The 27,385-nt window shown below is 39.2% G+C and overlaps 2 protein-coding genes across 4 annotated transcripts in view; one reads left to right on the forward strand and one right to left on the reverse strand.

The window, feature by feature from the left end:
• LOC105448605 overlaps nt 1-27,385 on the reverse strand; it is a 211,858-nt gene that overhangs the window by 159,154 nt on the left and 25,319 nt on the right. The gene's annotated exons all lie outside the window — the stretch shown is intronic.
• Nucleotides 1,909-6,767, forward strand: LOC105448604 (major royal jelly protein 3-like). 3 transcript variants are annotated; one of them, XM_011687274.1, is made up of 7 exons: nt 1,909-1,995; nt 4,078-4,397; nt 4,643-4,821; nt 5,110-5,328; nt 5,728-5,899; nt 6,214-6,440; nt 6,571-6,767. In XM_011687274.1, the coding sequence occupies exons 2-7, from the start codon at nt 4,205-4,207 to the stop codon at nt 6,760-6,762; spliced, it is 1,182 nt and encodes a 393-aa protein (XP_011685576.1). In that variant the 5' UTR covers nt 1,909-1,995; nt 4,078-4,204; the 3' UTR covers nt 6,763-6,767. The 3 variants fall into 3 exon arrangements, with proteins under 3 accessions (XP_011685576.1, XP_011685575.1, XP_011685577.1); XM_011687273.1 differs by having other exon boundaries at nt 4,104-4,397; XM_011687275.1 differs by having other exon boundaries at nt 4,126-4,397.

The raw sequence follows: 27,385 nt of genomic DNA on the forward strand, positions 1-27,385 counted from the left end.
GACGAGGCAAGTGCATCGTAAGTAGCCTCTATTTCGAGAGAAAATATTATCGTAACGCCGCGCGCGCGTCCGCACTCGCGAACGCATTATACCCGCGCGCCTCTACCACGCGCTCGCTCGCATCGCCGGCTCGAAATAATATTTGGCCGCGCGCGCGATCGCGCGAGAGTAGCCGTAAAGATCGCGATACTGCGGCGGGGTCGTGTCCAGGTGCATAAACGACCCGCTGCACCACTTACGACCGCGCACGATCCGGCGATGTCCGCCCCTTCCTCTTCCCGCTGCACCACCGGTTCCATTCGTTCGTCATTTCGTTTATCGCACGAAATCGCGGCGCCCGGTCGTCCTCTCGAGAATGCCCCGAGGGCAATTGTCGTCCGAGGAACGCGACAATTATCGGGATAAAGGGAGCGTCAGTCGGTCATTGTGATCGATCCCGCGCGAGGAAATCGGCCGATCCGAAGTGCGGACTCGCCGGATCCTCCCACTTTCTTTCACGCGCTGTGTCGCGCGCGGTCGATCTCCTACAAATGCGAAATTTATCTTCGATCTGGATCGAGGGACCGCGCGGACCACGGGCGACGGGCGCTCCTGACTCTCCATTATACGGGCCCGGTACGGTCAGTGGGTCCGTCATTGTCCGCGCCGCTCGTGAATGGATGTTTTGGGTTTTCGTGAATGCGCCGAGTGACACCTTCGAGTGCTGCTCCCCGGGCCCTCTCTACATATTTCTTCTTGATTCCCCCCTCTCCCCTCGCCCCCTTCATCGAGCCTCTTATGCCACTGTCTTCCTCGCCCCTCGCTCTCTCGCCCCTCCTCGGACCCTTTTTCTTTTTCTCAACTCGACCGACTCGCGACGAGTAGCCGAGAATGCGAAACGATCGTTCACCGTTCGAGGCTGGAACGAGCTGGTCATCTCGACTGAGTCAATATATTACCACCGTTCTCCCCCGCTCTTGGTATAGCTTTTTCAAAAGGTTAGCGAGACGCGCTCTGATTTATCTAAATCTAGGATGCCGGCGGTTCTAGGTTTTTAAGATTTACGATAGCCTCACTTCACAGGTGCGAGAATTCGATTTAGATGAGAGCCGATATTCCCCGAAAAAGCACATAAATGTATCTATAATATATTAAAAGCCAAGTGGATATCAATTTGTATTAATATTTTAAAGAATATGTCCTTTACAGATAACGCTATTTTGTAATTTGAAAATAAAAGAATAAATGTATTATATCCATGCAGATAATGAGCTTCCAGAACGATATTATAGTTAATACGTTCCGACTTCAATCGATTGCTATACAATTAAAATGTAAATGTATTTTTTTATAAATAATCTGTGTAAAAACCTTTTCTCGCTTAATCGCAGAATTGTTCGACGAGTTCCGATATCGCTACCAAGAAAATAAATGGAATCCGCAGTCGAGATTATGTTGAATATGCAAAAGAAGAAGGAAATCGTGGGGAAACACATATTTAATGTCTTTAAGGCCTCGTCAGTCACGCTCTGATTACGTCATTGAGCTCACGATTACAGTACAAGAATAATTACGAGAGAATAACGACGTGACTAGTATCGAGCGAAAACAGATGTTTTCCTTAGCGACGATAATACTCCACGTCCATCGGTAATCCATGCTTTCTGCGAAAACAGAACAATTTTTATCCGTCCTGTCACGCTTTAAGCACAAAACAGGATTTCTGCTATTTATCTGTTTTTCTTATCTCTTTCGATATTACTGCAATATTTTTTCTGTATATGTACATGCGCATGTGACGTGTTTGATGCATGTTCGCGCAATATTCGGCATTATTGATAAGATAAAATATTCGTGTAAATGTAAGAGAGAGTGGGAGAATTACACCGAACACGGAACAATATAAATACGGATGATACTGTTAGTATATTTAGAGCAGCGACAACTTCAGTTTAAACTATACGTTGTCAATGCCATACTATAATACGTAATCATAGAACGCACAAGCTGTTTAAGGTAAATACCATACATGTTTTTGATATTTTTGATATAATTTTTTAGTCTTGTTCCTGTGTGTTCCTCCTTAATAACACAAAAATCATATTGCTACACGGAAAAAATTGCCATGGTTGTTACAATCTCTGTGTTTGGAAAAGAAATACATGTAAATTTCAGTTACATATATTGATGTTACATAAAATATATCTGTTAAGGTATGTTCATCAGTACGGTTCCCACAACCGTAATCCTTAGAATACATAACATTCGGTTAGAATACCCTCGTATATGATTACTTCACCGAAAGATTATTGTTGTCTCTTTGATATAGTTTGCAAAACAAATATAGCGTTTTTCACTGGTAGAAACTGAGTGCGCACCGGCACTGTACCAACCGTCGCTTGGAGCTCGTGCCGAGTTTCTGCATTAAAATGCAAAAACTCGGCATCAAGTCTTCCAATGAAAGCGCGCATCGCCTTCGTGCGCACTGAAAAGCTCTCGACAAGTGTGCACTCATAAGGGGAAGGCCAGGTCAGTGCATCCTGATCCCAATTTTTTTGGTGAAACTAAAGGCAAAATAAAGATATACTGTCCGAGCGTTTAATTAAATGGGCCTTAGTTTTCGAGTAAGAATTTTCAAAAAATAAATTTTTTAATAATAATCAATATTTAATATTTAATAATAAAAAGCGATATATTTCTTTCATTCAACATCGGTTATAATACATAAAAATTTGTATTTTTTCCCAAGCATTATTATAACCGATGTTGAATGAAAGAAATATATCGCTTTTTATTATTAAATATTAAATATTGATTATTATTAAAAAAATTATTTTTCGAAAATTCTTACTCGAAAACTAATGAAAGAAATATATCGCTTTTTATTATTAAACATTAAATATTACTACTTAAAAAATTATTTTTTGAAAATTCTCGAAAACTAAGGCTCATTCAATCAAACGCTTAGACACTATATCTTTATTTTGCCTCCAGTTTCACCAAAAAAATTCTGATCAGGATCCGTGATGCACTGACCTGGTCTTCCGCTTGTCAGTGCGCACCAGTGCAACCAGTGAAAAACGCTAAAATAGTGTGAGAGATCTATAAGATGTAGTTATACGGTATAACATTGAGACTACTGAGAGTTCAGTTCTATTGCAACAATAGAAGACAGCAGTAGTAAAATCCCACATGGCATAGAGAGTTCAAAAAGAATTTAGTCATTATGTTAATTCTGAATTAATTGTCAGATGCTGAAAAAATTCTTTTTCTAGAAGTTCTGAAAAAGAATTCTTTTTGCATCTGAAAATAAATTCAGAATTGATGATATACGACTGAATATCCAAATGAATTCTTTTTGAATTCTCTGTGCTATCTGAGGTATGTGTCATTCTTCTTATATGTATATTACTATGGACACACAATTCTAAATAATTATGGCTAAAACTTATGAGCTTTATCTTTAAAACATATAAAACTCTATTCTTATTTTTAAAAATAATATTCAAAATATTACATTTTTAAGTTATAATTTATAGTTAACGAAATATCCGCGGTATGCATACATAATTATGGTTGCAAGAACCGTATATAGAAATAATTATTATAGTTGTAATATCCATATAGCAGCTACAATCGCTATAGGTCATTTCCAGAGTACTGTGGTTCCCATAACTTTTATATAGATAAGCGAAAAATATTCTGTTGTAACAACCCAGAACTTTTTCTTCGTGTACCATACCTAAATTGAAGTTGTTACCGATATGAAAGACTTTTAATGAGACTACAATTACGATTATAGGTTATATAATAAAATTTTTTGAAAACATTTTCGTATATATTGTGTCGAAAAAAGAGTAGATATATAAACGGTAAGAAATCATTGCCTCACTTGCATTTACGATATATTAAAGTTGTATAACTTTTCACTTTTCTCACTCTGTAAGATTCCGGAAAAATCTTACTCGTAACATCATCGCTGCATCTACATCAATCTTCTGATGTAGTTGCAACAAAAATGAAACAACAACTATGTTAAACACTATGTTGTTAATCAATTTACATTTAGTAAATTTACAATTAACATCTGATTAAAAGGACATTTGTATAATATTTCTCTTGAGACACGGATTTTCAACTTCCAAGACAAATTCGTATCCCGGTGGAAAATCTCATCTTGTATCCTAAGCAGCACAATATTGACAGTAATTCGCGGTAAAAAAAAATGGAGCATTTTTTGTTTGCCCTGCTAATTCTGTCAATGACGATTGTAAGCATTGGAATCGGAATAGACGTTAAACAACAATGGAAATATGCTGAATATGACTGGGACAGTAAGCAGCAGATGGACAACGCAGTAAAAGCTGGCATTTATAAAATTCGTGATACTTTATTATACGATGTAGATAAAGCAGAGGGTAGGTTAATGATAGATTATTGAAAAAAGTTGTTATAGTTTTATAATATTTAACTAATATCTATATAATCACATTATGATATCTTTTTCTCTCTCTCTACGTTTTCTTATTTACAATTCTTCGATATTATTAATATAACGGATAATATTACTGCTACTGCACAATTTGTACAATAAATAAATAAATATATATATATAAAACTTTTAATAGCACATAAGTTCTGTTCACAAACAAAATTCTTATAGATGGTAGAGTATTCGTTACTGTGCCGAATTATCTGGGCCCTGGTTCACCTGCGTCTTTGACGACAATAACTAATAAGAAAGCAGTCGGAGGTCCCCGTGTACATCCATATCCAGATTGGGATTGGCATAATGGAAAAAGTAATTCATGCGATGTTATTGTAAATGTTGCCCGAATACATGTAAGTATTAATATTTTTCTAAGCGGGCCTAAGTTATCACGAGGGCCTGGAAGTTTGTTTGTCACGCGCTAAGCATTGCTGCATGCAATACGGGAAACATCTGAGTCCTAGTTATCACATTTATGTATATATTATTATTTAAATAATCAACAGTTTATTATATATATATATAATTATATAAAATAAATAAGATGTGATATATATATATATATATATATATATATATATATCAACTTGACGACAATAGATAAAGTAGAATTTTTATTTTCACCATCGATGTAATCACAGATTAAATGTAATCACCTCTTCGTTATGGATAACGGTAAAATCGGGACCAACCAACTTTGTGTACCAAAACTATTGATCTTCGATTTATCAAATGATAAGCTAGTTAAGACTATTTCTATTCCATTTAATATCGCTTTTAACGAAACGGGCTTGGGAATATTAATAACGCCTGTCGTTTATGTTCCCGGAGAATGCACGCGGTTACTGAATGAAATGACTGTAAGTTAAAGAACATATCTTCCTTTAATAATACATTTTCATTTTAATTACAGCAATACAAATTCGTCATATTGCATTGAGAGAATAAAATTATTGCAATTACCATTTAATTGTAATGTATAGTTATTTTCGGTGCCAACTATATATTTGCTCGGTAGAACTATATGAATATAATTATTATAACTAACATTATAGCAGTAATATCTATAAAAATATAGAGCTCCTAACCATAATTATTTTATCATAATTATAATTATTTATTTGCAATTGTAGTCATAAATACCATACATTTTTCTCTCAGTGCGTATTTGTTAAAAAATTATTTAATTACATTAATTATACGTCTCGTTTTGCATATTTAGTGATTCAATATAAATACATATATAAATACATGTATAGATATTTGTAACCGAACCACAAGGTTACGGTTTAGTGGTGTATGACTCATCTACAAAGCGTATGTGCAGAGTCGAATCTGATTATATGAAATCGACCAATAACAATTTCAACATAGCAGGTGAACATTTTATTTATGACGGCGGTATCTTTAGTTTGGCAATCGCTGGCGATGGCAAGTACTCATTTTCTAACACAGAGCATATTGTTTTATTTTAATTATAAGGTCTAATTGTAAGCTCATTATACATGATGGGCGTTAAAAATTTTAATTTTAATGTTAAACTGATATTTGCATCATTTCCATTCGTAATTTTCTGTTCTTGTTTAATTTTATTAACAATAATTATATATATATTACTAATTATATACATTTATGCCATGTACGCTGATAACAATCCAAAAAACAAAGAAAACTTTCTTGCAAATAATTAATGGCATTTCGTTGATTTCTATAATCTTTTTTTTAGTTTTTTATAAATGTTTTAGATCTTTATTATGCTGCTCTAACGGGAAATGAAATCTATAAAATAAAAATAAAGACGCTATTAGAATGTCCCAATAAAGAAAAGAGTAATGATCAAAGTAAACTCGTGACTAAATTACAAAGTCAAGCACCATCTTTGGCAGCAGCTGGACAACGTATATTATTTTATAGCGATTTTGAAGGAACGTCTATTCTAGGCATGAACCTTAACAAATCTGGTAACAACACGGTAAGATATATAATATAATTATTCTTTATATGAATCGATAAATTATTTCAAATTATTTCAAATTAACGATTATTATATCTAATAGTTGTTAATACGATTTCATCATTGTAAAATAAATATTAATGTTAAGGTGGTATTAGCGCAAGATAACAAAAAATTACAAGTTATAAGTGGGATGAAATATATACCTTCTTCAGATCAGCTAATATTTTTATCAAATAGAGTTCAGCGTCACATTTTAAATACAGTGAATGTAGACGAAATAAACTATCGCTATTTCGAAATGGATGGACAAGAAATACGAAAAAAATTAAATTTGTAATCACTATACTTTTGTCTTGGTTTTCAATATTTTACATATTTTAACAAATATTTTAATAAGCTATATTAAATATGTTAATAGGCTTATAAGATATTTAATGAGTTTTAATTATAATTTTATTATAATTTAAATTTCAATTTAATAGTAATGTCCAAATTTTGAAGTTAATCATACTTTAATGTAAAAAAAATATTGAAGTTTAATTTTAATAAAATCAATGCATTACTTTAAGTAGCATTCAATTTACACATTATTTCACAATAAAAAAATTAATTTTTAACCGACAAACGCGTGAATCCTATCACAGATGAATCACCAAAGTGAACATTTTACCTGACACATCTCGAGAAAAGTGGACCGAACATCTGTCGTATATTCTTTCTCGGACGTAGTCGGTCATTAGCACAAAGTAGCGTCATGTCGTTCTGAACCCCAGGAAATCCCGAGAATCTCGTTATGCGTAACCGAATACACGGAAGTGGCACAATGGCGGGCGCCTCGATCGGAAAGAAAAGAAAAGGAACCGTTCGTCCCTTAATCTGACGGCGCACATAAATTCGCGGGAACGAGTCAGTTTTCGTCGCTACAAATCCCTAGCCGCATCTAAAAGGGTTTTTGCCAGATGTTCGATAGGGGTGACACAATTTCTCTCGGCGAACCGCCGAGAAAGAAGTCACGAACGTTCCAATGAGCATCTAATACATTGACAAAATGAATCGTTCGCATTTATAGACGACGTTATTACAAATTAAAAAATATATATATCATTCTTATTAGATATACATACATCGATCTTATTGGTCCTCTCTTGTGGATTTATTTTCTTGCTTCTTGTGTAATTAAAACAAATAAGAATATCTCGAAGTAACTGAAACTGTTAAGAGATAGTTCTTGGTTGATCGATGTTACACATCGAAGAGTTGACAAGCAATTGCCCCAACAATTTTGCCGTCGTATAAACAAATAACAGCGGATTATACAAAATTATTCCGTCGCATCGGAATCGTCGCGTAGCAGCGCGCAGCAGCGCGACGATGACGTTGGGGGACGACATTCGAACCGAACGTTCTTGCGGTTCCGGTGCGTGCGTGTGATGACCCCCGGTGCACCGGCGACGCGGAGGTAACACGCGCGCGGCGCGACCGAGTGCCCTTGAATTAAAATGGTAATAGAAATGTACGATTTGAATTGCGAATGTCATAGCGTGCGCGCTGCAGCCGAGTCCGGGATATGTATATGCTAAGCAGCGCCTTGTTTTGAATTTAGAACAGACGCCATCTTGCCGGCGAGCGGTTTGCTCTTTGCCCCCTTCCAGCGGGCAATTCATGCCGAAGATCGTTGCGACCAATGGGGATGCATTCAGGAAACCACGGTACGGTACGATAGTATAACTTGTAGGGTATATACCTGCCTATTTTAAAAGGCAACGGCGTTTGTACCTACCACCGTTCGTGACAGGCGACAGCAAACTCATTAACCCCGGTCTACACAGCCAGTCTTTCTTTCCGCATTTGTTCGTAGAATTCTTCCTTGTTCTCCATACAATCCCTTTTACGAAAATTCCTCTTAAAGTATCAATAATGATTTTTTTATTAATTTTTTATTAATTTTATTATGTGAAAAAAATTATTTCATACAACCATGACAAAAATAAAAAATATTATTAAGAGATATCCATGCAAATATAATTATCTAAAAAAAATTTAGCCAAACTAATTCGGTTTTGAAATTTTTTTGAGAAGAAATTCTTTGAGAAATTTTCAGTGTTCAAATACACAAACATAAAAAAATGTTTTTAAAATAATGGTTGTAACAGCTATTTAATTATAAAAAAATCCTTTTCCTTCTAAATTTGTTTAAAAACTACTAAATTTATAATGCAGGATTTGTACAACACGGTTTCGCTCTAATACGGAAAATTTAAAAAACGCACAAAAAAGCAGACCATCGAATCTAGGTGCTGCAAAAAACTACAGAAGACGAAGATATTTTGCAATAACGAAAATATTCTCGTTTTTTTTTGTTTAACATCAATGAAAAAAAAAAACAATTAGCGTGCATTAACATGTGTATAATACGTTTGTTATTGATTTGTTTGTTATTAATATTTTTAATAAATATTATTTGACAGTTATAAATGCAAAATAATGTATCTTTAGTTTTTAAAATCAACTCTATTTTTGTATTATTAGTTCTTAATCCCGTATAACACGATTTCCTATAACACAGCACTTTTGGAAACTCAACTATCGTATAATTTGAGATCTGATTAATGGAGAAAACAGATACAATGACAATAATCTATATTGTCAAGCAACAATGGCGATGAAAAATGTAAAGTGTAAAATCTTAATGATATGCATGGCTTTGAATAATAGTTCCAAAAAAATTCTGAAATCAAAGAGAAGAGATAATTCCGAGATAATTCAAAAATAAGGCTTAACGGATCTAGGGTGATTCTTTTGGACCAGGAATTTCAGAACACAAAAAAACTAGTAAAATATTAAATATAAAATGGCAACAAAAAAGCATAAAGAAAGTGATCAGTCTTTCTCTTTTTTCATATTTCATAAGGTACGAACTACTATACCGTCTTTCCCTTTGCCATTGTTCACGTCTTTCTGCAAAATGGTATTATCTCGTTCACAGTCCTAAGTCAACAACCCTTTTTAAAATGGCAAAGTATTATAAGTATTGTGGCATATGGGTACGTGGTATTGTTGGCAGATAGAGACGTTAAAATTATCGTCAGATTCAATCTGACAATTACTCCCGATAAAATTACGATAAAATGATAATTTATTGATAATTTTGATAATTTTTAATAGTTTTATGCACCAATAAATTGTTTTTCACGTTAATTGATAAAATAGAACAATATTCTTTTTATTCATCATTCGGTAATATTGTATCTGAAAACAAATCTTAAGCTTATCGCACATGAAATACATAGCATAAACATAACATAAGACTGTTAGACCAACATCCAGCATAACGCTTTATGCTACGTAAGTTACAAATAATCTATAAAATATATGAGTTTAAGTGTTTTTTCATCCTTAATTGTTTCTTTTAAATTTTATATTAACTTTTTAATTACCATTTTACCAAGTTTCTAAAATTATCGGATAATTTATCGTAATTTTATCAAGTAAATTACTATCAGATTCGATCATTTTCATCTCTATTGACAGGTATAATATTATACATAAGTAAGTCCATATTCATATACTCACTTTTTTATCAATAATATAATATAATTTTACATTACATATATTATAGAATTTCAGAAACAACGTATTTATTGATAAAAGTGAGATACGAATACAAACTAATGCCTAGCCGATTATTGCTGCACAATAGGTACTTTAAAATCATATTTTACATCACGTAAAAATGAAATTAAAGAATACATTTTTTTCGGAAAACTTTGTATATTTTTAATACTGTAAATATAGATATTTTCCAAAACATCGGAATAAAAAAATGTAGATCAAACTATAATTTTGGAGTGAAAAAAATACATTCAAAGAGAATTATATATGTGAGGGATTAGACTTTGTATTGTACATACGTGAAAGTGTTATACTCTTATACTGTTACAATCATGTTCACTAATAAAAGCTAAAACAGGATTCAATCGATAATTTTAAGGAGCATTCTCGTATCTCAAGGTAAATGCTTACAACCGCACTGCTATTATATTTATGCGTGTTTTTGCTCACCGATCCGCATAGCGTTCGTACATTGCATGTAAATCGTTAAAAGATTGCTAACGTCTAAGGCACGGACAGATACGGGATATTAAAGAATTGAAACGACGCTTTCGATTATTATCAAGGCTCTTGTACAAATGTACACTAGTTTAATTGTACGATCTAGTACGCGTCGAATTCGCGTTATTTCTGCGCGCGATATACGATCGGAGATCGTGAGGCGTGTCGTAACACGTGTACGCTACGTCCGATTTTAATTATGCCTTGCAGTTTGACGGCGTTGCGCAAGCCTATAATGAGACAGGGATCGATTTTGTCCGGATCGCGCAAGTCTCGACTGAGAGACGACGCCACGGTAATGGCAGAAAATTCCATCCGTCTATTCTCGCGGAAACACGCGCTGAGTTCCGATAGGAATAATCCTTCCGAGAAGAGAAGATTCCTCGGGGTCTAGGGAGGAGGGAGGAAGCGCGCGTCTAATTGTTCCTCCGCACGCAACACAGCACAACTTTGCGCAATCGGCGCGCGTGTGTACACACGACGAGAGCGAGTATGCGCAGAATTCGCGGTCCGGGTTCAAGATTGCGGGGCACGACTCCCGATGACCCCTTCCGCGCAGAAACGGAGAAATATTTAATTGGCGCGTAACGCGGATTAACCGAAGCTTTATGGGGATATCAAGCTGCGCACCGGCGAACCGGGAGATACCGGTAACAGAAATCGCGGCGCGGCGTATCGAAACGCGAGAGCGCTTCAATGCTCTCGTTCCGATAGGATGACGTTGCCGCACAATCGGCATATCGCATATCGCACCGGGTTACCGCCAGCCGATGAACCGCCGCCCGCGGAACCGTGCAGGGAATGCCAATTACGGCTGTTTCCTCTTGACCCGCGCGCAAGAGGCATGCCTTCTCGCGTTGTTTCGCGAAAAATTTTAATGCGCCCGCGTCGTGAGCGTTAGACCTTAAATCTTGCGCCAAAGCCGCGGTGCTCTCGAGAGCGGGAGGTCTAGCGGAAACGAATAAAGTCTGGTAGTTATGAGATATGTATCTCGATGTAGTGTTAATTTCAGGGGTATTGATGCGGGGGCATTTATAAGCGATGCTCATCGAACGGCCGTAGGAAATACCGAAATGATGAAATGTAGAATTGCTGTGGTATCGCAATGCTATTATATCGCGGATATAATACGCCGCTGTAGTTTCTGCATGCAGTTGATACGCTACGTAGAATTGTATAAGCGAGTATTACATTACAAAAGAATTTTAGTTCTATCATAAATAAACTTACATGTTATATTTGATTTACAGATAATTAAAATCAGATATATGTATCATTTGTATTACTTCACAAATATATTTTCAATTTTTTTCAAGATCAGTGAAATTAAAAATCAATTGTGACATTTCGTTAAAACAATGTTATAAAAAATAAGTTTTATTTTATGCATAATCCCGGTTAATCATCAATTTTCATTAAAAAAAAACATTTTCACATGTTTCAAGTGCAGCAAGGTACTCTTATCAAATTCATGTTAGAATTACTACATCAACGAATAGAATCAGAATAAATCTCTTAATGAGATAAATTCCAAAGTGCGAGATTGTAGCGTTGATTGCAACCGTATTGTGGGAGAGAGAGGAGGGGGGGGATCGAAACTGTGAATCTGTTCGCCAATTACGCGTTTCTCTATCCCCCGGGCGCGCCACGTACCGTCCGTTTTCGACGCGAGACATCGACTTCCGCATCGATGGAAACGTAGTCATATCGATGCGCGGCCGCAGGTACAGCCGGTGTGCCCCGTGTGTGGAGCGTTGTTCGCGATCAATAGATCGCTGTACCGGCGGATCAGCGATCTGGCGGGATCTAGCAGCGGGAGATCGTGTAGCGATCGTTCGTTCCGCGATCGCGCACAATACGAATCGTATGTTCCGGGGTCGTACCGGGGGCGACCGTCTACGTACACACCACGCTGGATCCGTGAGAAGTGCCCGCTCACGGACCGGTACACCGGTCTTGCGCCGCTGTAAAAGATACTTTCCACGTGTACGGGCCGGTGCTATCGAAAATCGCCCTGTACATACACGAAGCCGGCCGTAACGTAATCCCCCTCCCGTTTCCGACTTTGTATCTTCGTCTTTCGCGAATCGAGAGATTGAAATTTTGCACAAGTTTCACTATTTCCCTTTTTTTATAAAGATACATTTTTAACAATCTTCAATTCGTAAATGCATTTGATAAAATTAAGTGATTATTATTAAATATAAATTTGTGAAAATGTAATCTATATCTCGAGAATAATTTAGTAATTTTTAATAATCAAGATATGTGTATTTGATGTTTTGTTTTCAATCCATGATTATTCATTTGATTATTCATTTTTTATAAAAATGCGCTACGCTAATTTGATATTTGTCCTCCAAATGCTGTCATTGGAGCCACAATCCTTTCCGTATTTAATTCCCTTTAGATTTCTCCGTAAAACGTTATAGCATTAGGTTTAATATACGTATTGATTTTGAAATTTATTACAGACATTTTATCCCACCTTTAAATACTTTAAATATTTAATATAACCGGATATCTTTCTCATTTGCATAATTAAACTACGCATGCATGTCACATTTTCTGTGAGATCTATTCGTGTTCGTCTTCGTCACCTCCCCCTCGAAGAAACGCCGCGAAGCATTCATCGTTCGCCAAAAGCATGCGTGGTGTAAAGTATCTCGCCACGGACATTATATTATGTGGCAAGCATGTCTGATGCCGCTCATATACGGGGTGTCTGACTACTTTTGCTTCGCAGGCGTCTTCCCGCACGGTATCTTTTAATAATTTAAGCGACGTACGACCTCGAATTTCCTAAGTTTTACGACTTTTCCGAAGCGTGACGAAATTTCGCTTTCACGCGTATTGGCTCACTCGAACGATCAAGCGATAAATTGTTGCTGCTCGCACGCGCGCATATCCCGACGGTAAAGCAAGTCGAGAGGGAAAAAAACGAAATCGTTTCGATGTTTTTTATTTTCAATATATTTCGCTCGCAAATGGCAAATCAAATTACGCTCTCGTGAGCCGCGTGCGAGAGCCGGAACACCTTGTATACCTGCATCCGCCGCACTCATGTTGCGCCTGACGAGTACGAAATAATGTAAAGATCGGACGGCGGCAGCTGCCGCCAGTGTGTGGCGTATCAAAGGATTTGCTGATTCAGAGCCGTGGAACGAAAGGAAGTCTCGTTTCTTGACTAAGAATCGAAACATCGATCGATCATCGAGGGCGTTACGTCTTGAGCTATACGTATATCTGGCGCAGAAAGCGGTTTTCAGAGAACGACAGTGAGAATTATGCCGAAGATTTATTTCGTCCAGCGATATGCGTGGGAGCAAGCACGAATCTTTCCCACAAAATACTCCATCTCCAGACGCTACGATTCAGACGTAACGCGTCTCCAGAGCGCACGATTTATTAATCCGATAACGTATTTCACTGCTGCTGCAGATCAATCTTTTCTGAGAGATCTCCGATTGTCTCCTATTTTCTATCTTCAGCATCGGGAAATATTTTCTTTTTCGAAGTGAAGAAAACAGATCGCCTTACGCTTTCGAACGTGTATAACGGAAGTTTCTGTTGCATCTATTCTAAAGGGAACGATTAACGCACAATAGCAAACTCGACATCGACGATTACTCGTCAAACACGACATTCTGTAGCGCAAAAAAAAAGTGCAAGCGACTATCTGCGCCCACCGATCGTTACCGATGACTATCCCGCAGTCTCGTTTTTCACAAAATCAGTTTTCCCCCGATCGCGAATGACAATCCGTTTCTCGGCGGCGATAGACGCTTTCTGAATGCGCTTACCTCGCTCGATGCGATCTGCAGGGTGTCCCGCAACAGGCACGTTTCGCAACGCGATTTATCGGTTGTTTAGTTATTTCGGCCGGTTCCCGTCGGACGGCGTCGACGATATCCGTGCGGTGTCGATCGCTATCTTAATTTCGTATTGTGATCCGTCAAACGGGCCCGGTGTATAGCGTCGTGGATTCTTGCTATAGCATAGGCGAGCGTGTCTACGCGCGATGTTTGGCCTCTGTACCCTTTGTACATTTCGGATCATAAAGGAAGCCCCTTGTAAGAGGGCATAATGCTGATGAATCGCGTTTACGAAACGTCGCGTGAAACCGTACGCATGTACCGCACGCACCGTGTCAAGAATCGAGCAATCAACATGACCCCATACAAAATTTACGCGATTCCAATCAACACCGACTTCTCATAACATCGCATGTTATGAGAAGTCGTGTTCATCCCATGTCATTGTCAAAGAAAGAGAAAGAGAGAGAGAGAGAGAGAGAGAGAGATATGAGAATATTCAAAGCAATTTCTAGCACAGATTTTTAACAAAAAATCGCAGATTTATAGAATTATACTGCAGATTGTCGACGATGTAAGGAAATAAACGATACAATCAATCTAATAAAGATTGCAATTTAAAAATGAAAAAACAAGTTTTTTTTCGGAGATAATACAACTGATCTAATAAAGATTTTAATTTAGAGATAAAAAACAAGTTTTTTAATTTCGGAATAAAAAACCGAGTAGAAAAACCGGTTTTTACAATTAAAAAAATTATTTTTATCTCGAAGAAACATATAAAATTTATTTTTCTTAATCTTCATTGTTTAATATCTCATCATTTTGGTGTTATTTAGTAGCTTATGCATTTATATCTTTAAATATATTGAGACGCAGACATAAACAACTGAATTCAAACACTATGAACTTTGAATTTAGTTCCAGTTTCTTACAACGACAATGATTTAAGTATGGCCATCTCTAATCGTTCTACTACATTTTAATTGTTTACAATTATTTTCACACAGAAAACTTTTGGATAAATGCAAAAACTGAATTCTAAAACAATAATATATGGCGTTAAGTGTTAAAAAATATATACATAGATATCTGAGTAAAAAACTTTCAAGGTCAGAATAAAAAACTAGTTTTACTTCTGGTTTTTAAAATTCAAGTTTCTCCAGTTTTTTTTCGGTAATTTTTATCTCTATTTCCATTAATCTTAATTTTATATGTACGTGAAACATACAAAGTCCACATTTTACTAATCACTTTTAGTTTCTACGTAAATTATCTTTATTAAAAAAAATTATATATTATGTTAATTAATTTACAGACGCATCAGCGATCACGATCAATTTATATCGCGCCTCGCCGTGGACTTTGGTGCTGCGCTTTTAAAGTCGCTCGTTAAATTCACGAAAGTGGAAGGAGAGCACGGTAAGGCCCCATAAAACTGATAATTTACGCATTCGAGAATATCTCGGCCGAGATCCGCGGCCTCCGTCGGCCCGAAAATTCCCGAGATGACAGCGCAGGCAGGTAGAAGAGACAGGGTGTGTGTGCGCGCGGCATGGGTCGCGCCGTGTCCACCGATTCAGATGCGTCACGATTAAGGCCGTGGGCGGGTCTTGCGATCAGATTAATGACGTCATAAACCCAATAAAATATCACCGTGGATGCCAACAATGCGGGCGAATCCCCCCGGGGAATCGGGAGCGAGGCGAGCGTAGGTACCCCTAACCGTTCTACTTTTATTTCTTCGTTCTCGCCCGCCGTCTCTTGGTCTCTATCCTTGCTCTCTGCCTGGCACCCCCTCTCTCATGCCCTTACTATATGATCTCCTTTTTTTTCGACTGATGGATGATGCAAATAACTGCGCCTTCTCCTGACGCAACCGTCGAACGGTCACGAAGCACATTTCTCAGCAGGTGGTTGGTACTCCGGTGGCAGGTTCTACGAGGAAAAAAAAAACAGAGGGCAACGGAGTGGATATCAGGGTGAAAGGAGAGAAAAATGCTACGCCCATGTGGAAATCGTTACGCTGCTCTTTTTTTTCGTAGGGAATTCTAAGCAACGAATCGCGACGTGGACCGATAAAAATGAAAGTCAGTCGAGGGTGACGCTCGATCTATACATTGCGATGTTTCGGTCCTTTCGACTAGAATTATGGTCTGCTTTCTGACTTTCTTCTCCGCCTAGGTTCGCATTTTTTTGGGGAGACAGTCCTTTTTTAGCAACGGTGAGAAAAACATAGTTTTACGCGCGCCTGAATTCAACCTCCGGTTAACATAAAATATCGTTCTTATAGCTGATATTTAATATGGTGCAGTAATAATTATATGTCTATATTAGTGTAATAATTATACGTGTATATTAGTGTCTATATTAGAATATGCGTGTCGAAATCTAAATAATATACTTACAATTAGTTTGGTGCCAGATAAAAAAAAATAACGATACAATATTATAGATTCTTTAAACAAAATATCAGATTATAAATACATAAAATTAAAATGATGTGCAAATAGAAGACAATACGCAACGTATTATTGTGTGACTGTCGAAACAAGTGCTAGATAATAACAAATTTCTGGATTGGAGTAATAATGGAATTTCTTAATTTGGAAAAAGAGAAGGTAAGTGCCTGTTGAAATCAGATAAAACTCTTTTGCACTTGTTGAAATCAGATAAAACTCTTTTGAAATATCACGTGGGACAGCGTGGAGAAACGAGCTGCAGCGAGACATGAATCATGATCTACGCAGGGTGATTCGTAAAATAGTCAACTATCAGATAAAATCGATAGCATGGTGGGATCTAGTAATGAGCGAAGAGAAAGAAGATAGAGTCGCGCGTCAAGTAGTCCAAATAATTGCGACGTTCGCAACGAGCAGTCTGTTTACCAGCCAGTTTCACGTAACGAACTACGTACGCATACACGTTGTTAAGCGACATTAAATAATACTTTACGCAATCCCGGCGATATGCACTCGCGGGAATTGTATAATGGAAAGGCATAAAGCAAACTTCGACTTGCGAAGCGTTGCGAAAGCGATCGTAGTGATCTTTATCCCGGTGTATCGCTTACACCGTGCCGGATTCCTCGATCGGGCCGCGAACGCGGTATTTAATCGCATCGACGTTTACCGCACGAGCGAGCAAACGATGCGATCGGCCCGCGGCGCGGCGAGAGAGTGACGACCGATATATATGTGTATATATCCGATCGGGCGGCGCGGGCGATATATCGCGGCGCGGCGTAACCAGCAGACCGGGAGGGGCGACCTTCTAGCTCCTTCGTGAGGGTACACCGACAAATTCGTGTCCCGTGGCGAAGGGGGCGGATCTGTCACATCTGCGGAGAGCAATCAGAACCTGCGGCCTCGCCGTATATATCGGTGCCCGTTTCGCTCCGTGTGAGAGGCACGACGGCCACGACAAGCCGGGGTCGCGCGGGGTCGGATATCGATACCTTGAATCGGCGGACGATGTCTCTCGTCGTGCTCATCAAGAAGCGACAGGACAGTCCGCAGGTTGCTGCGTCATTCGAGGCCGGGACACAGGATGCGTGTCTGCCGTCCGTGGATCGGACCCGTCGTGTACCTTTGTTTCTAGATCTTGCGTCGCAGGAATATTCGTGGGCGTATTTGTGCTAGATTGATTGAAGATGTTATTATTAATAATAGAAAAATAAAAAAAAATATATCGCATATACATGAAACTTAAAAATCAACGGAAATAAGTATTTTGCAGAGATCGAGAGAGAAAGAAGAAAGGAAAGTGGAAGTGAAAACGCTTTTTTATTTTTATGCCTTAAATTTAGAAAGTTGCAGTGAAAGCATAATGGACTAGATGACTAATTTGACTTGACTTGATACAATTTTTACAATATCTTTAAAATTTGCTACAATAAGCATTGCGAAAACACGTACTTGCACGGTTTTTTACCATCATAAAAATAGAGCAAAAAAAAGGCACATTTTTTTCTTTTACATAACTAGAACAAGAATACAGCGAAAAAAAATAGAAACCGGAAAGAATTTTTAGATAGACGTAGAAATATTTGACTTTTTTACGAGGTAAAAAGAAATAGAACCTATATAACTTATGTTACGAAGTGGGGAATAAATAAGTGTAAAAAGCAGCTGAAATTTTTGTAGAATAGTTTTTGCTGAGGGGGATAGAAACATCTTCAGACTTTTTTAAGGTGCAAAAATCGAAGAACTGACCTCGTATATTGCATGTGAAGCCCATAAGGACCCTGTGTTCTTTCAGGTAGTGACTACAAAATTAATGTAGCAGTAGGCCAATTCATGACCGACCGAATCTTTTTAAGGTGTCCATGTAGGCGGCCCAGACAGCGTTAAAAAAAATGAGAAAATTATTACAAGGTTAAATGTAGAAAGGCCAAAAGTATACTATTGCGTCGTCAATAACATACCACCCTTGTGATGCTTGCTGAGAGATCTATTTCCACCAGTAATAATTTTAAAAGACCTCGAGACCACCGGTTATAAAACATAGCGGAAGCAGTTGAAACGAAAGGGCAAATAGTAGCATAGCTGAATTACGATGTCTAAAAAAATGCGTCGAAAATCTCGTTACAATACTTCATAAGTTTTCTCTCTATTGTAACAAAAGATCAGACATACTTCCGCATTCCGTCGTACTGTTCTTTTTATCACAGTGTAACAAGCAACAACAAGTTGACTTTTACATAAAAATTTCGTTCTAAATGCACGCGAATTAATGGAAGTGCAATAAATGCATTTAATAGAACGCCACATAAGCTTCTCTCGATAACTGCTTTATAAATATGTCAATTGTCAGCTAACTTGTTTGTATATAAAATTGTTACATATCCCCGACGATTTAATATCACACATACACTTCTTTCCATTTGCTTTTCTTGTAACTTTATAAACCCTCTATGGGTTATATAATTGCTTTTTTTAAAAAGAGTGAATATTTTCTCCAAAAAACATAAAAGAGAAAGTGAAAACCCATTCGCACAAAAATCTAAACCTTTTTCAATGGAGTGTTCATTTCTTTTAGCAAGGATTTAATGAATGTCTTTTTCTTTCTTAAAAAATATACTAGTATAAATATACCAGTATGTGTTTATATAGCATTTAAAAATAAGAGAAAGTTGTTTTATATTCACATTTAAATCAACTGAAACAAATCGTAAAAAATTTATGATAAAAAAGGGTTTCGTTTGATATTTGCCGTCAGTTTACAGTAGACAATAGCTTTTGTCTGATCTAATTCTTATTAAAATAGCCAACTTTATTACTGCACAATATTTCACGTTGAAATACTATTAGAATTATTTACACTAATTCTAAATACTTCAGACAATTTTTATTATTTTTGTATCTTCATTCATTGTTAATTATTTTTTATTATTTAATATTTATTTGTTTGCCTTTTTGGCATGGTTTTTATATAGGTATTCTTTATATATTTAATTATATATTTAAGTTACAGCTTATTCATTTTTCTGATTAAGATTATCGCAACTGACGTTATTTTAATATAAGGAGTACCACATGTATTTATTCCCATTTTCTTTCTGTCCATTTCCATTCAACTATATCGAAGATCATGAGAGGAATACCCTGTTATTATCGACAGTCATCGTTAATGCCAAAGATTACGTGTCCACGTATAATAAATGGCCAGATACGAGAGGCGGACTCGCATCGCATCACATAGCATCGCATCGCATCGTATCGCGCGAGTAAATTCGCCCGAATCACGACGGAAGAGGCCCTCGGAATGGGGCTAAAGTGGAGCGGGCGCTCTTCGTGGTAGTCCTCGGGGCGTATCGTTGCGTGAAACCGACATCATCGTAGCACAACGAGGGCCTAACGACGGGCATTCACGATGCGCGCCCGTTTGCCCACGTGACATGCAAAAATCACCCTTCTGGTACGGCTGAGATACGAGGGGCCTCTGGCTGAGGATGACTAGCCCGTGATTGGCTCCAAGGGTGGCAGAGAGGACCGGGGAGATCGTTGGAAGAGGAGAGAGGGGTAGGGGACATCCCTTTCTCCGTTCTCCACACTCGCGTTCTCCGCTTCCTTTCTTCGAAAGAGCCGAGAAACCTACGTCGGGCTAATTCAACCAACAAAACGAACGTTTACGCGCGTTTTGCATAAGCGCTAAGTCACGACGGTTCTTTTCTTCTTCGCTCCTGTGCAGCCTCGACGCCCTTCTCTCTCGCTCATGTCAGAATTCTGACGAAAAGGGATCGTCAATGAGATCAAAGCGTCTTTTAAAGTCCCTCCGAAAAAAAAAAAAAAACTAATGCGCGCCCTCAATAATACCATTCTTTTTCCATTATTTCACAAAAGAGATATTACGTTTAGCAAGATATTGTACAACACTTTGACAAAACGCTGTTGAAAGTAATCAACGAGGAATTCCTTTCAATTCGTGGCAGTGGGATTTTAATTAAGTGAAAAATTTGCGATTCCCTCCCTCGCCGCCGTCTCCCATCTATCGTCGAAGGCGCGCGCGAGGCGTATGGCCACCAACACCATCAGCAAGAGTCAACATAATATCTCCGGAGAGCCTTCATTGGTTCGTCTTCGTATCTACTACGTAACAGCAACCCCATTCCAAAAGGAACACAGACGCGGCCGGACGGATCGCGCAAGCAGAAACAGGAGTATGCAGAAGAACCGAAGCGCTGCAGAGAGTGGGATCCCCCTGTTCCGTCTCGCTTTACCGTTGGCAATCGCTCATTCGGGATCACGGTATATCACGCTTCATATAGAAAGCCCCGGGACCGATGAATTATTGACCGGACAGCGCCGTCCTGGGCCGCGCTCCGGCTCGCAGAAGCGATCGACCATACCAATTCCGTTCGCGGCAATGATGAATCCAATCATAATTTAGTTACATCTTATTAGACTCCTACCGCGCCGGCTCGCCGTGAGACCGCCAGGTATATAACCTTCTTAATCCACGAAATGCATCTCGCTGCTACCCCTTCGCCCGACTGCCTGCTTGCCTTCACTCCCTCCCTCCCTCCCTCCCTCAATAACGCACTAACGGCAGCAACAGCAGCAACAGCGCGTATCCCTCCACTCCGCTCGCGGCTCCCAGAGAGACGGCTGTCGGTATTCGTGACTACGAGGCCCCCGATCGCTTTTTGTCTCTTTCCTCGGGCTCGCTCATGAGCCCCGCTCGACTTCATCGAGAAGATTATAGTCGAAATCTGTATCGTATTCTACGTCGCAAGGCAGAACGGACCACCCGCTGTTTGTCCAGGGAAAATGTCAAGTCGTCGAGGAACGATTTGCTTTGTTCCTTCTGGAGAGATCTAATTGGACGTGCGCCCCAATTGGAGTCATTTGGAGCAACGTTTATTACGTCCTCGACGTAGATGTGATTCAGTTCGCTCGCTAAATCAGATGTCGACGCTCTCTTGTGGCAAAGAACGGGCTTGTCTCAGAATACAATGACATAGCTTGAATACTGAAAGTATAGGCTACTTTCAAAATTGAGCAGTCACGTTTCCTTTTATTTTTATATATTTTTAACTTTTTGTCGACGTGAAATGCAAATAAGTATTAAAACAGAAGCGCGCATTCCATTAGAATTAAATGTGGAATTAAATGTTGGTCGAATAGAAAAAAAAATACTTCGATTACAGCAATTTACATTAATGCAGATATAAAAGATATCGCAGTAATGCGTAAAAGTAAAACTCTTAAGCAACCTAAATATTTCAGACCGTCTCTTAATAATTCACTTCAAATATATCTACGAAGAAGCAAATGTAAGTATCTTATTCAGAGTATAGAAAGACGGCCGCCGTCTATATGACATTACAAGCCGTTTATAAATCACAGCATGATTTGCGATGCCGCGCGGAAAGTTGCGCATCCAATTACGTAACACTTTCAGTTGCGTGCGCGGCAGGGAAATTAAACAAAATATTAGAAGCGTTCGCCAACGGCGCGCTCTAAAGCGAGCCCGATGCGATCATAATTGCCGGTGCAGGTCAGAGCCACAGAGAGCTTGGGGTCTATACTTTGTACCTGTCGCTGTACCTATACCGACAACTCAGTACTCCTCGAACGCAAGCCCGACCCGACCCGACCTGTAACATTCTAATTTGCGGTATTTCGAAAACGGGCCGCGCGCGGTGAAGATTAAACGAGGTGTACGAGGCTGTATATGTACCTGCAACGAGAGATGCGGCCGCGGCGCGGCGGCGGGGCACGACGAAAAGTACTCCCGCGTCTTTAAACGCCGATCAACGCGGCGGGCGCTAACGTAGCGTTTTAGCCGGTGCGCGATTACGTGCTTCGCCCGACGGGTTTTCCCTTCTGGTATCGCACACGGCCAACAATCTGTGCGCCGCGCCGCGCCGAACCCCGCGCGCGCCTGACTCATGGATTTTATGGGCCGCGACCCCACATTTCGCGGTTCTCACGCTGGCTCGCTCGCTTGCGTAGGAATGTTAAAAAGCCGTTCCTCATTAAACGAACTGGAACGGAATTCCGGAACGGTACTGCGAATACTCCGAACTCCAGACGAACGTTAACTTAGAAGGCGGATTGTGTATCGCGTGCTCGCCCCGCCACCGCCGCTATATTCATTTCATATCGCGTGTGTTCTCGCGACAGACACGGACGTTCGCTTCTTGAACGACGAGCTACCGTCAAATCGCGACGCTTTTTTGCGTTCAATGTTTGCTCAGTCGTTCGAAATTCGCGGCCGAAATGAGTTATTCTTTATTTGCCTAGCTGTGAACCTATACATGCCTTCCATGCGAGAAGAATCGTGATGGCGCGGTGAGAAGTTCGCAGGAAGCTTTCGAGGAACATCGGACTAAACAATGGCAACCAACGATCTATGCACGAGCACGTTCCACTAATCAGCCGTGACTAACGATCTGAAGACTGTCTCGAAGTCACGGGAAAAGTTTTGACATGCTTCATCGTTCGCCGATGTTTTCCTCCAGCCATGTTATCCGCGCGCAACATTATTATACAAGAACATGACATGATGTTAATATCTCTAAATTTATGGATAATAACCAATAATTTCATATAAGCTCTTTTCGTGCGTGTAATCTAAACTTAATGTAGTGTTCATCAGTGTAAAACAATTATGAAATACGATATTAGTATATAGATATCGAAATTTTTGTTGAGACAAGGTTGACTTAAAAAAAAATCTACGATTAGAAATTGTACCGCATAGAAATATAAGTAAATGCCGGCACAAATTGTTATATAAGAAAACAAGGGTTACATACTTTCTCTTCGTGATTAAATCTTATCCGTTTCCAAGTAAATCATCGACATAGAAGTAATGAACTATTTTACATCTCATTTTATACATCTTTTTGATCAGATGCTTCTTCCTGCGATTGTTTCATTCGCATTGATATAATATACGGTGTTTCATTTCTTAAAATACTCGCTTAGTCTTCCTATCGTTATATTTTATCGGCCTTGACGCGTGCCAGTCAATGGCTGTCCGCTCGAGCGGTGCAACTAGGAAGCTCGGCACTCTCGTGCGTACCGGAGCGTGCAACGGGCCGGGCCGGCACGGCGCGCGCGGCGCCGCGCCGCTGCGAGCCTGACATTCACGTAAACACCACTCGGCGGTTGTCCGATTTGCCCGCGAAAAAGAATCCGAATGGCCGGCGATTAAACGTTTCGTCGTAAGCCATTAAAAGGCGTGCCGCGCAGTCGGCGCGGATCTCGGCGCGATGCGTGACGTTTTCTTGTGTTTCCGACGTCCCGGTTATGCGCGCACGCGTGCATGCGCTACGCGCGCAGGTGCGTCGGTGAGAAGAAGCGGACAGAATCGTAAACGAGCGTGCATGCGGCGGCCAACGGTCGACGCGGCGACCGTTAAATCGTGGACAGGTAAAATCGTGCGGAGATGGATAGATAAACGTTTATTGGGGATGTCGCGACCGGGGCCTTTTAAGCGCTTCATAATTATCCAGATAATGTTAAGATAAATGCGCAACTTCGCCGGGTGCGTCGTCAAGGAATAGTAGTAAAGCAGGAAGTTACGCGCGACCTTTCAAAGGAAATACTTTCGGAATAATTGTTTAAAAACTGCATAGAAGTATCGAAAGAAGAATGCAACATCGCAAAAATCTCAAGCTCTTTACGGGCTTTTGCAGAAGAAGAGAGAAATACAATAATAATGCTACGGAATTAATACAAATAACGTTAAGTATAAGACATCGCGATATAATTTTACGATACTTTGGTCGGACTTTTGCAACGGCACCATTCGTCGCTTTGGATTTTCTACCTCTTCTCCATTAGAAAGAAAAATATAAAAGGAACGGATGGGGTCGACCGGTACTATAATTTCGCAAATATTCATTAAATCGTTTGCCAGTGCCGATTCGCGCACCGATTTCTGGTAATGATAAGTTCATCCGAATTCTCCTCGTACACTAGCATCGACTAACAAGCAACACCTGTATTCTCGAAGCGACCGCGTTTCAGTTAACTGCCGCGTCGTGCAGCTCGCGACGTAAAGGCAAGGAGGAGCAGGCCGCTCCAATTCCTCGACCCCTAACCCGGCCTTGCCGTTGATTTACGGTTTCAGCAATTCCTCGCCGATAGCGGCACGATGGAGGAAGAAAGATCCGCGGCGGCGGCGGCGGCGTGGCGGTCTCTCTACCTGCCGCGGACCTGCCCGGGGATCGGGAGGGAACGATGTCGAAACGAGAGCCGCTCCAGAATCGTGGTAGTCGTGCATCCGATAATGAGGCTCGCACGGCATTTTCGATCCCGTGCCGCAAATAATCCCTTTTCCACATGGGAGGCTCTCATTATCGTGTGGAGAGATGAAAGGAATGGCAGAAGAAGAAGAAGAAGAAGAAGAGGCAAAAGACAGGGATACACACAGAGGGCAAATAAGAGGAAGGGGGGAGACCGAGGGGGGGACAGCCCTTTGGGCGGGGGAGAGAGACGATCGATGATGCCGTTTTATTTTTTTCGGAAGCTGATTGAGATCGCTCGAGATCATTTACCGATCGACCTGTTCCGAGGCCGGACTAATCAGATCAATCAGAGGGAATGATCACGAAATGAGTTCGGGATCATTATCCTCTCCGGATCGCGGAGAGGCTCCGCTTCTTGATGGCTCCGGTCCACCACGAGTCCCCGCGACCGCAAATCGAATCGCGGAATCGATTTCAGGCCGCAGGGTCCATAGACCATCGCGCGCGCTTAAATACATTATATGCTGTAATTCACTTAGGTATCAGCGGCGATGCCCCATCGATAATACGCCGTATCGCGAACCCCGTGTATGTGTATAACGCTATTCCGCGTTATTAAAAGATTCCTTTCGCGAGCACGAAGTCGCTTTAACGTTAGCAAGATCTCCCGCAAACTGGCAACGAAGGTGTTCCTCTTGTAAGTTCTTAGAGAATAAATTGTAATTACGGTCTATCAATCTGCAAACTCTTTGTGCACACGCGCTCCGATAGCTAAACGTTTCAACTTCGTAATTGCGTACATATTTTCACAGATATTCGAATTACGTGAGACTTGATATTTTTCTCTTAAATATAAGTTAGATAAGATTTATAAAAATCTAGACTTAAAAAAAGTACATTAATTTTGACAATCTATATAACATTAATATTACCTAATAAGGAACTTACTTAAAACGGATTCGAGCGAAAAAATAAATTTTGTACATATGCATAATTTTGATTCATAGAGAAAATCAATTCAGTAACATGAAGAACAAAATCTATACCTATTAATTACTTAATCTTTCATTATCCGCATTCAGTAGAACGACACGTAGATTTCTTGACATTTAATGCATCTAGAAACATATATAATGCAATTCAAAGTTGACTTTGGCACTTTTAGTATTTATTACTTCCTGTAATGATCTTCAACATATCGCAGACAAACGGAAACGCCCAGACAGGATTCCCCGATACGTTCAATTACGTCCATCTGTCCAAGTGTTTTCTGCTTCCGTGACGACGCCGCTCGCCCACCCATTATTGGAATCGCGTGATTTTACGCGCACGCCCCTGACACTTCAGCGTGTCTCACTCCGTGACGAAGACGCGAACACGCCTACGAGCCACTCTGTTCTATCCTGTCCAATCATTTGCTCATTACCACAACGGCCTCGGTAATGATCCAAAAACGTCCTGCTGCCGTAATGTCTTTTTTAACGGACTCGTGACCGGCTGCGCCGTAATTTATGCGTTATCCAATATTAATATGCGCACGTTACGAGTATAATCATATATCATTTTCATTCGATAGAGAATTTATTAATTTACTTATATAAAAGAATTTGTTTCTAATAAGTTTTAAAAACCATAATTAATGTATGTCCAAGAGAAGATTATATTCTTTCGTATAAAATACAAGCAAAAGATATTAATTTTGTATAGTTGTAAATAATCTGCAAATGTTTTATTTTCAAAGTTAAATTTATAAAATTCTATAAAAATGTGTGTTAAACTTTGTAAAGAGTTATGATTTTTTTAATAGAAAGTACTACTGGTTGTAATGCTGTCTATTTACTTTGAGACGGCGTCTACATGAGCTCTAACACTCATCACTTACGATTAATCATCAAGTAGTCCAAAACAATTAATCGGTACGTTAGTTAAATTGGTACCGCGAACGCGAGCTTCAGTCTTTTTCATAAACATTATTTTCTTCAGCTCGTCAGGATTTGAGAGATCCTGTCCAGTTTTAAATTCTATAGATACATTCTATATGCACGGATGTAATTGTCAATGATAAAACAAACATTTAATCAAATAATCATTCGTATAATTTAAGTAATCTTATTAAAATATTTCCAATCAATAATGTAATTTTTAATTATTTTTTAACTTCCACGATATTTTACAATGTAAACATATAACAAAATAATTATACGATAACTTTCACTAATACTTTTGTATTTAATAATTTGTATTAATAAGTTCTTCCTCTATCATAAAACATATATTATTTTATTTTATGAAGAGAGATCTTTTTCCGTTTTCGTTCGTATAATTCG

This window comes from Wasmannia auropunctata, unplaced genomic scaffold (assembly GCF_000956235.1).
Source record: "Wasmannia auropunctata unplaced genomic scaffold, wasmannia.A_1.0 LD336083.1, whole genome shotgun sequence".
Lineage (NCBI taxonomy): Eukaryota > Metazoa > Arthropoda > Insecta > Hymenoptera > Formicidae > Wasmannia > Wasmannia auropunctata.

Excerpts from the sequence above, each read along its gene's own strand:
- LOC105448604 (XM_011687274.1), top strand. The coding sequence starts at position 4,205 with ATGGAGCATTTTTTGTTTGCCCTGCTAATTCTGTCAATGACGATTGTA. Across the intron at positions 4,822-5,109 it reads TAAATGTTGCCCGAATACAT|ATTAAATGTAATCACCTCTT; the intron begins GTAAGTATTAAT and ends ATGTAATCACAG. Across the intron at positions 6,441-6,570 it reads ACAAATCTGGTAACAACACG|GTGGTATTAGCGCAAGATAA; the intron begins GTAAGATATATA and ends ATTAATGTTAAG.